Below are 11,323 nucleotides of genomic sequence, written 5' to 3' on the forward strand. Positions count from 1 at the left end.
GTATTCTTTTTTTCACATTGATGTGAGAGAATCCATGATGTAAATCTTCTGTAAACCACTATGAAGCTGGTTTGAGATGAGCAGAGCTTTGTGGCAGTTGCCATCAGACGATGGCTACGTAAACGGTTGGAACAGCACTAGTGGACTGTGGCACAAAGCAGAACAGATCTGTTTTCATCTTGTTTACACTGAATTGTAGAGTGAATAGTAGCCTCAGTTTCCTGCCAGCAGTGGGATAAACTGACCAGGCTGCATTACTGCGGATCTTTTCTTCTAGATTGAAAGCCAGCTGCCACGCCACTGCATCATTATCCCAAAGTCTTGTCCTGTTTGTGTGGCGTACAGTCAATGAAAACACAGAGGAATCATTCAAACAGTAATCTTTCAGCTCAGCATTTCTTGTCCTCCCTCTTTTCTACACAAAGCCAGATCCCTGCAGGCAGCCTGTCCAGTTCTGGGGCCGCCTGGCTCCACTGACTGGGGCGTTTATTTTTAGAGCTCCACCACGGTCCAGTGTCTGTCATCAGGCTGCATAAAGCTATGGCTGCATGCCTCCATCTGTACGTTGTGACTCACTATAACAAAGATGGTGAGCGCTGCACTTCAAGCACGTTTATTTTACACTTACAATTAGACCAACTTCCTTGTAAAATTAACCTCAACCTCTTAAAAATCCTTCTTTTATTTAATTTCATCTCTAGCTCTGACCACTTTCGCAAGGATGTAATGGATCCTAAAAGGCTCCCTAAACCTAACAGGTTATTCAATGTTTTTTTTGTTGCATGAAAACATACATATTTTTGTCCTCCTCCTTTAAAAAGGCAATATAGGATTTGCCTCACAGTTGTTGCAGCCAAAAAAGCAAAACGAAACAAAAAAAACTGGACAGATAATACAAAAGAAACTGGGTCAACTGGGTTGTTACCATTGATTTGTGTTTTCTTTAGTTGTGATTAATTTCTCTCATAGTGGTTTCCTGAAGTCTCAAAGCCTTAGACATGGGACTTTGTGACTGTTTAAGATGTTAATGAAGTAGAGTAGTAAAGAAGATGCTCTTGGTTTTCTGTTAAACTCTCTTTCTCATCTCTATGTGCTACCGAACAGTTTCCAGAACACAGTCAGCCTTTTCTTTTTTTATCAGCTTGTTCAGCTTTTTTACTTCCCAGAATCAGATGTTGCTACCACAACTGCAGATGAGATTTCACTCACAAGATTTATTGATGGCATGCAGCATCTTGGTGCGAGTACTGAAGAACCTGAAGACTGAACAGGAAGTACAGTCTTCTCTTTTGCTTTCTGAACTGTTTCCATAGAGCATTAAATGGCCCGAATAATAATGGTTACGACCTCGTCTCTTTCCTGGACAGAGCCGTTGAAAGATTTACAGCTGTGACTAACTACATGTACTCTGTTTTTCATCCTATGCATCTATTTTTTTAATAGAACTAATATGCAAGTAACTTTTCTGCAACATGTGAGTTTGTTTTGATTTTAAATATGACTATCTTTTTTATTTTCTTGTACATAGTTTGTTGCTGTAATAAATATCCACATCTTGTACGTTTTTTAAGTTATCCAACTGAGTTTCACAGTTGTTATTTCTCATGTTATTTTTAATAAATATGTAATATTTTCTTGTGTTGTAAATGTGCTTATATTGTGCAGTCTCTTGTTCTTGTACATGGTGCACTTTTAAAGCAAAGACTCCAGTCCTCCCAAACTCTTGAGTGGACTTTTCAATTTTTCTTCCACATTTTTTCCTTCCACTCAACTTTCCAAATATACGGGTGGATACAGCACTATGTGAACTGCTACGTTCACATAGAACTGTTACAAAACAATAGAATATGCAAAAATATATTTTTTATTTTGGCTTGAGCAATCTCCAAATGACCAGACCGACCGAATTTAGAGCTTTCAATGGCTGTAAACTATGACGATAACTATAAGTGAGTGTTACTCATCTGTTAGGACGTCACAGACCCGTAGCATGTTATTTTGCTATGACTCGTTTGTATTTGAAAAAAAAGATGCGTTTCCCTTTAAATGTCGCAGCTTCGCTCGACCAGGAAGCAGCGCAGCGCAGCGAACCGAGCCCGATCCTCCATCATCAACAGGCTCCCGTTTGTTTGTGTCCTGCTCTCTCTTGTCCTCTGCTCTGCTGGCTCATTTTTCTTTTGGGTTTTAATAAATGAAGTGAAAGTAAAAGGGTTCGGTTTGGCTGTGTGAACTCTCCGGAAGCATGGCGGACGGTCCAGCCGCTGATGTTGACGAGCCGCCCAATATCATTTTCCCCCCGCTCATCACTGTGTCCGGCCTGCCCAGCACTGCTGCAGGTAAACTGACGGCGGTCTGACTCGTTACTCACGCACACAGCTTCTTTAAGGGTTTGATGCTGCAGTCAGACGTTTACATACACTCGTCATGGCGTATTAATTAGGGGGCTTTTAATAACAGATGAATGACAGGAATCATTAGCATTGCTCATTTTGTAACACGTTTAAGTATATCGAGATAGCATAAGATAATAACCACCTGCCTAACGGTGTTTTTCAGTCTCCTTTTTGGTGCATGGAGGCATTCTGTGGTATCTGGAGCAGAACCTTTAAGTGCTGTTGGTTTATGAGGTGGGGCCTCCATGGATCCAAGACATGAATGGAGATCTGACTCCTCAAACTGGTCGTTTTCAGCCTGGTCTTGCCCCAAACCATAACACTGACCATAACACTGCCTCTGCTGGCTTTCCATGTTCCTGTAGTCCACATGTTTTCAGACAAACTCGAGGTCCAGGGGCCATAGCTTTTCATGTGGCCCTCCAGACTCCAGAGGGACACATAAAAAGAACTGTAACAGCTGTGTATTTAATATTATTTTATCAATAACATCAAAGCGGTTTTACCTATATTGTGCCAAATTACATTATGAGTGTGAGATGTAAACTCTCAACACCACAAATGATTGTTTGTTCACAGAAATATATGCGCTCATGTCAGTTTCACTGCACAGTCGGAAAGACAATGACACAGAAATACAGTTTTTGAGCAGAAACTGCATGAAAAGTGTGTGTGTTAAAACACACACATCCCCACAGGCGTGATGCCTATCCTGCACACCAGCAGGTGCAGTGAAGGAGACATAATCTGTGTGATTCACTTCTCCCTAGAGTGGACATAATGTTATGCCCGATCGCTACTACTTAGTGCTCAAAGAAGACAACGACCCAAAACATATTGAATTTAATTTCACACATTCAGACAATGAAGGCGGCTCAGGAGCTGTCAGCTGTTTCGACACCAATTCTGTTTTTGATTTCCCTGTTGCTGCTCGTATCGTCTATCCAAAACGGAGTTAAGGAAGTAGTTCTGTCATTCCGTTTGCTTGTCCGTCAGGGCGTAACCTGAAGGAATGGCTCCAGGAGCAGTTCTGTGACAAACCGCTAGAGCAGGACGACATGCGGCTCCACAACGCCGCTTACGTGGGCGACCTGGACACCCTGAGGAACCTGCTGCAGGAAGATGACTTCAGACGGTGAGGCCAGCTAACTGCTGGACTGGTCAGGCAACAACACCTAATCTACGCTGCAGTTCTCAGTTTTTGCTAATTCCTAGAGAAAACAACTGAAAGATCAGAGAGAAAATGCAAAAGCCTTGTGTTGTCTATGTTTGTGTTTTTTGTTTTAGAGAAGATGAGACGTGTTAATCTTCTTATAGCATATTTCACATTTTTTGTGGTGCCATTTTAAAAACAATCATACTACTTTAATATTTTGGTTTCAGGCGTATTAATGAGAAGTCGGTGTGGTGCTGCGGCTGTCTGCCCTGTACGCCCCTGCGGATTGCAGCAACGGCCGGACACGCCGCCTGCGTGGCCTATCTGATCGCCCAGGGAGCCGAGGTGGACCTGGTCGATGTCAAAGGTCAGACGGCGCTCTACGTTGCGGTGGTTAACGGTCACCTGGACTGCGTTCGGATCCTCCTGGAAGCCGGCGCCGATCCCAACGGGAGCCGCCACCACCGCAGCACCCCGCTGTACCATGCGGCGCGGGTCGGGCGGGTGGACGTCCTGCAGGAGCTCATCAGGTGAAACAAAGCAACGTACAAACCTCTTACTTTGACCTCCAGCAGATTTATAGATGTCTTATATCCTACAGATAAAATGTGTTTTTATTCTGTTTTTGCTGTAATGTGCTGAATTACTCAATTATATTTTTTCATCATGTTTTCTTTTGACATCCCTTTGTTGTTTTCCCATTTCAACAGTAATTTCAATGTATTTTATTAGACTGTGAATGTTCTTTAAAAAAAAATCATAAATGAAAGTTAGTGTGTTTGTTTTCTTTGTTTTTTTGTATTCAGCCCCCTGATTCAATGCCTTATAGACCAGCTTTGCATTGAAATGTTGCTCCATTATCATTTGGAAAATAGTCTTTATAAGACTCGCTTGATATTAGTCTGGACTTTGATTGGGCCCTTTTAACAAATGAGTATAATTTAACTTAAACCAGCTTTTTTTTTTTTAATCAAATATGGACTTTGAACTGTATCTGGATCAGACAGCAGGTCAAGTCAGATAATAGATAATGTAGATAACGTGGGCAGATTTGTGGAATTGCACATATAAAAATTGGAATATCCTAAAAATGTGGTAATTTGTGTATTTTATTTTAAATGCTTTTCTGTGACTGAGCGATAGAAGAGTGTGTGTGTCCTGTCTGCTGCTCTCTGCTCTGTCGGCCTGTGTGTGTGCACGTGTGTGTGTTGGGTGTGTGTGTGTGTGTGTGTGTGCGTGCGTGTGTGTGTGTGTTGGATGTGTGTGTGTGTGTGCGTGCGTGCGTGTGTGTGTGTGTGTGTTGGATGTGACCTGGTCAGCCGAGGCTCAGGTCTCCCTCAGACGTGCTGCCGAGTGAGAGAAACCTGATCCCAGCGCAGCACGCTGCTGTTACACCAGTCACTTCCAAACACAACGAGCAAAGCAGAGTGCTTAGTCTGTGAAACAGGATAACAGCTCTGTCTGTAAGTTTTTTTGCATTAATGAATAATTGGAACCACAAAGGGAACCAGTTAGCAGCCAGAGCATGTCGACACAGAGAAGGAACAAGCTAGCATTGACTGCCATTTCTACAAACTCATCCCTCATCAAAGATCCTTAGTTGTGGAAGATGTGCGCTTACTGAAGGATAACTTTCTCCAGAATTTTGTAGCTTCTTGTTTTCCTTCATTTTTTCTGTATATTCAGTTCTGTCCCTCCTCTTGTCAGCTCTGACCAGCTTCCCCAAAGCATGATGTTTAACAGTGCGGCTGGTGTGTTCAGGATGTCTGGAAATGTTAGTTTTTCATCACACTTTGCATTTTGTATAGACATAAAAGTTCAGTTTTATTTGGATCTGACCAGAGCATATTCCTCCACATGTTCTATGTAACAGTTTTCATGTAGACAAATTCCTCCAACCTGTGCTGTTTACTTCAGAAGCTTTGGAGTTTTTGTTTCTTTTTTAATTGATGCTATGCTTGCTCAGTTTGAATTTGGGATATTGTTGTAATTTTTAAAACTTACATTTAATAAAAAAAACAGTTATTTCTACTGTATCTTGCACTATTTTAAAGTTTTGATGTTAACAAAATACAAAAAAACTTAGAGATGTGAAAACTTTTGTTTTTTCCCCCTCTAAGAGTACACAAAATCATTTTTTATATACTTCATTTATATCAGTAGAGGACAATGACAGCTTCCTTATCATAGATTAATATTGACGATTGTTTATTATGAAGCCAGGCAGTTATGAGATATGTGGCTTTTTACAGCATCAGTTTTAGTTTTCTTTCTGTTCTCGTTGCCCTAAATTGCATTCTGTATTGAGGTTGTGTAAAATGCATCTTTTTCAAACATAAAACCATGCAACTTTTCTTGTATCTTTCTAGATTCAATGCCGATGTTGACATGGACCACCAGCTGGGTCCCCGGCTCCTCCTCAGTGCTCGAACCCTTAACACCCTGGTGGTGTGTCCTCTCTACATCAGCGCTGCCTACCACCACCTTGAATGTTTCCGGTTGCTGCTCCTAGCCGGCGCGCAGCCCGACTTCAACTACACAGGGCCCGTCTGCCACGAGGCCCTGACTCGGGGCCTCGCCTCCTGCCTGCTCGACGCAGTGCTGCGACACGGATGCGAGGTGAGCTTCGTCCACCTGCTGCTGGACCATGGCGCAGACCCAGCGCTGGTCCCATGGGAGCAGGTGGAACTGGAGGCGCCAAACCGAAGGAAGGTGGATCCGGAGGCACTCGGGGTGTTCCTGGAAGCAAAGAGTGAGTGGAAATAATTTGCAAGTGTGTAGACGTTAATGGAGAGCTGCTGTTGTGTGTCATTTGTATTAACTTGTTATATAGGTGTAAACATGAGAAATTGAAATAGATCACGCAATATGAGATAATACTTTTGCCATCCTTTTGTATTTATTTATTTTTTATGATCAACTTACCATCTTGGAGTGAGCGTTCAATGATTTCTGATGGTCCCCAAGAAGTCAAATAAATATCAGCTGAATTAGTCAAAAAGTAGGTCATGCAGTCTTCAGTTGGAACCACTTTAAGTATTCAGCTTGCTAAAATCAGTGAATCCTCATTAGGGCAGAAAGTGCCTTAATAGTGCACTATGAGATTAAATAATGTTATTAGAGGGTCATTACTAACACTTGTAAAGAACAAATTTGGGACAACCGCAACGAGGACTCTAACCTTTACGCCACGCGACGCCACATTATAAATAACTTCTAAACCTTTATCCTTTGACTCTTTTTGTGCAGTCATTTAGCCGCCTTTGTTTTTAATTTTTCCTTCACAGAAAACCCTCAAAGGCTCACGTATCTGTGCCGCATCCGGATCCGCAGAGCGATGGGCAAAAGTCGCCTGAAACACATAGCTTTGCTACCGCTACCAGAATCCATCAAGAACTTCCTGCTGCACCGAAACTGACGTTTGTCCACCGTAATCCATGCGGGTAATAAAAATGAATAAAAAAATCTTAGTAAGTCCCAAAGACAAGCTGTTGTTTGCTTTTTCCTTTATAAAAAAATAGACATTTATTTTCTAAATGTTTGGAAGTTAAAAGTTCTGGATTAACTTTCTGTGACTGTAAGGATTTTTACAGTTATTTTCTTTTTTTAAGTTATCAAAGGAGCCTTAGCCATGTCTGAACTTGTGAAAACTGTCTTACAACAAATGTTTTCTTTCAAATCACAAAAATGTGTCGTGGCTCTAGTTCAGGTTAGGTGTAAAGACTACAGTATGAATTAGCCTGAATCAAGAGTAAAGTTCTCGTTTGTAGAAGTGTGATCCAGCTCCTTTAATTGCTCTTTTACATTCATGTAAACCATGACTTTATCCAATCATCTATTAAATATTTCAAGTTTGATCTTTAGTAAAGTGTTGCTACAGGCGGCTGTAAAGGCTCAAGGTAGCAAAACATTTTATATAATTTAATCTCTAAAAAGAACACTGGTACGTTTCCCTTTTGTTAATTAAGATTATAAAGCCTGTAGCTGGTTACATTTTCATGTTGTGGCCATCTAAATGATGTTTTATTCATTACCACCCAAACACACTTGTTGAAATGTTCTGCTGTTTAATGGTGGTATTGCACCTTTGTTTTCCTATAGATAAGTGTTTATGAAGTTAACCAAGACCTAGGTTTCTTTTCAGTTTATATAAGTTTGGGCTAACCTTCATTATTCATACAGCTACAAATCCCTATCACCTGAGATTCTTGCATTGGTTTGGTGTGGAGTGCTGTAGATAGATGCTTAACCAGCCATGATTAACCAAACATGGTGTCTTTTACAAGGCTTTTTCAGCTGTTGTGTTCTGCTAGTGGTGGCTTAGTTAATTGCAATTACCAGTTTGTGCCACTAGATGGTGTTGCATCTATATGAAACTTCCTTTACGTAAACATTTTGCGCTTTATTAAATTGGTGAATGAAAGAGCAAACTAAAGGAACGTGATCCATACTGTAATACTGGTAGCTGAAGAGATGTTTACATAATAGATATTATTGCTACATGTCAGTTTACCGAGAATAAACAGGATCCTGACCAACCTGTGACTGTGTAAGAAAATATACTACAAGTTCTTTTCTGTATCATTGACAATCTATAAAATATTGATAGAAGTGTTTTTAACTTTGTATTTATTAGCCAGGAAGCTGCCTTCTCTGGGAATTTGTCACATATGTTGTCTTCAGTGCAGGTCTGCTACTTTTTCTCAAATACTAACATTTAAATGTGGTTCATGTGTAACATGTCAGTGTGTCTTGCTCTGAAATTTGTCATATTTGTTTGCAAACATTAAATCTGGTCTCAGATGATTCCTTGTTTGTTATTACCTTAAACGTGTCGAGTCGTGCGAGTTTGCGTCCTTAGAGTTATTTCCAGATGCTTACTGTTCCTTTTTTAATTCTGTTACAAACCAAGATGAGACAAATCATCTGAGCCTGTGAAAATGATTGGCAATGAAAAAGTAACACTATTAGCAGTTCCTAGATGGAGCTTTCCAGAATATATGGGACATTAGTAAGTGTGCCTTTGTTATAATTTTATCATGTGATCCCTGATGGTGCCATTTGAGTTACCTACCAAGAATATGGAAGAGCAGTGCAGAATCTCCTTTATCCTCAGAGGTCTGAACACGTTTCATTTAGTAATAGATGCAACGTCTATTACTAGATATTTCTACGTTGAATTAGTTGCACTATTTCAATGTAGAGGATTAGTTACATTGCAGCCCTGTTTTAAATGCAGGATACTGACCCGTTTGTTAATTTGTACATGGTTTTGTACTCAATTCTTACTCAATACTTTATTATCTTCTAAAGGTTTTACTATAATATATTTCCACTGACTGAGTTAAATCATGATGTATGATTGGCTAAGAACTGTGACAAAAACGAAAAACACTGAGTGACTTCATACTGGTGAACATTAGTAACTGTAGATGGAACCACATATTCCTACAACAGATTGTGAATAGATTATAGACAATAGCTTTAAATAATTAAATCATTGTCAAAACTGAAGGGTAGCTGCTTTTTCATGCCTGAAGTTTTATTAATGCAAATTAAATGAAAGTAGAAACATTTTAACCATGTTGTCCTTTTAGGGTAACACTTTATGTTGCACGCAAGGAAGTTTCTCTTTTGCGTTTATCTTAACCAACATGTAACGTTCCTAATCTTTTGGGAAAACGATCCAATTTAACACAAGCGTGAGAGAGGTCCGGATCAGGACATTTGATATTGTCGTGAAGTTGATAAATGTGTCATGTTGTTTGGAAAAAAGCCCTGAAAAACTCCTGTTTTAGTAAAAGCCCAACAGGATCAGCCTGGGAACCCTGAATGAAAGCAGCAGGGGGCAAAACAGCAGAGCAAAATTGAAGGTCCAAGACCTAAAAAGGTCATGTTCAGACCAGGGAAGATGAGATGTAGAAGTTTTTGCATCTATCGTGGATGGAAAAAGATTTTCTGCAAATATTTTTTGGGAAAAAATTTGGCTTTTCATCTAGTTAAACTCTCAAATGAGTCCTAACAATAGATGTACATTAATGGAAATGCCAGTTAGAGTAAACAATATGTCTGAGGTCTCTAGGTGGCACTGTTTTCCTTTCCAGCATGGCAGGCGCCGCATCTCTTTTTGACTCTGCCTCTCTCTCCATCTTCCCTGTTGTCTCCTGACTGCAGAACCTCAGCATGTGCCTTCAGGAGCCTCATCCTTTCTCATCTCATTAAAAGCAGGTTTTTTTATTAGCAGGTCTCGCACTTAAAAACTGAATGAGAGAAGAACCGTTGGGGAAACCACTGTTTTCGTTTCAAGAGCCAATTTTCTTTATATCACAGCTTATTTAGAGGGCACCCTGGTGTGCTGTATTTTTTTTTTATTTAAGAGGTTTCACATAAAAGCCTTAAATTGCCCAGAGTCTTTTAAACAAAATTGTGTGATGAGTCCCGGTCTGAAGGCTGAATTTTGTTTGTGATTTGTGCTGGAAAAGTACATTATTAAGATTATTGGAGCAGTGTTTATCTTGGATTCTGTAGAGAAACAGATCTGGTAAATGGTTTGCTTCCTCTCGAAATCACCAGGAGCCTGGAAAAGCTGGATATTGTTGTTCATTCCTAAGTTTATGTGCACCACAAGCTGCAATCAAACTCTCAACAGGCTCTGCTAATATCGGCACAGTATTCTGCTTCTGCATGCAAGTCCGTGTTAAAAGCGCAGCGGCTTGATTCATGACCTTACCACAGCTTTGAGGTACGTTTCCTCTGATTCTGTGTTTCCATATAAAACCCTATGTCAGGCTATAAATGCAGGTGTCTGGTTAGCATATAGTATGGGTATTTATTTATATTTTTCATTCATGAAGACAGTGCTTCTCATATTGGACAAACGTTTGCAAACATTGAAGTTTTTCTGTGGACTTTAGCTCCTTTTTCTCCCACCTGTCTGCTTCTAGGAATGTTTATTTCTTGGATTTAGTTGTTTTAATTCATCTCTCTAAATTGCCATTAGTAATGCTTGTGTGTCTTATTATAAAAACAATTTAATCAGAGTAACAACTTTTTGTAGACAGAGTTTCTTACTGCAGGTTAGGAAACATGACCTTTCCACAAAAACTCACTCAAAAATTAAGAACTACTCTTTAAAGCATAAAAAGTCACCTAGCAGCTTAACAGGAAAACAAAAACAAACAGTTTTAGCAAAACTGATTTTGTGGTATCTTGGTTCTTTTTCTTGTGCTGATTCTAAGAGAGCCCACAGAAAGGCATGTTTGTCAGGCTGCTGGGTGGCATAAATGGTAGAGCGGGCACCATGTGCAGAGACTGTGGTTAACATCAGTGAGATCCTCTGTCAGGTTTTTGGTAGATAAATAATATTTGTGAGTAACGTCACTGAGAAAAAAGAAACATTCAATCAGAGATGGTTTTTAAGCCTGACATTTCTTCTTTTCTCTTTATTTTGCTTGGCATCTTTCCTGATGGCTAAAAGCAACATGCTGCCATGCGCAAGTGCAACGACTGGAGTGATAAATATAGCAGACATTGTTCCAAAGACATAGCTTAAAATCTGGAGAAGTGCAACCAAAAAAATCACATAAGCAAATTACAAGAGAGGCATAAAAGAGACGGGGTGACATATTTTATATACTCTTGTTTCAATAAAGAAGGTCAGATTAAAAACTTTATCATGCAGACTTTCTCCCCTGCCCAGTTAGGATTTGCCAAACGTCGTGTTTTGGATGATCTCATTCTTTAGGCGGCCCGGAAGTCCTAATTACCTTGAATG

General features: G+C 40.0%; 1 protein-coding gene across 1 annotated transcript; it reads left to right on the plus strand.

Annotated features, from left to right (window-relative positions):
* The first annotated feature begins 2,040 nt into the window (after positions 1–2,040).
* Positions 2,041–8,355, plus strand: asb1 (ankyrin repeat and SOCS box containing 1). The gene is made up of 5 exons (XM_008402166.2): positions 2,041–2,336; positions 3,390–3,528; positions 3,777–4,079; positions 5,919–6,301; positions 6,837–8,355. The coding sequence occupies exons 1-5, from the start codon at positions 2,243–2,245 to the stop codon at positions 6,965–6,967; spliced, it is 1,050 nt and encodes a 349-aa protein (XP_008400388.2). The 5' UTR covers positions 2,041–2,242; the 3' UTR covers positions 6,968–8,355.
* The last annotated feature ends 2,968 nt before the right edge of the window (positions 8,356–11,323 follow it).

The sequence above is a fragment of the Poecilia reticulata genome, chromosome 2 (genome assembly GCF_904066995.2).
Source record: "Poecilia reticulata chromosome 2, P_reticulata-male-v2, whole genome shotgun sequence".
In the NCBI taxonomy this organism is placed as follows: domain Eukaryota; kingdom Metazoa; phylum Chordata; class Actinopteri; order Cyprinodontiformes; family Poeciliidae; genus Poecilia; species Poecilia reticulata.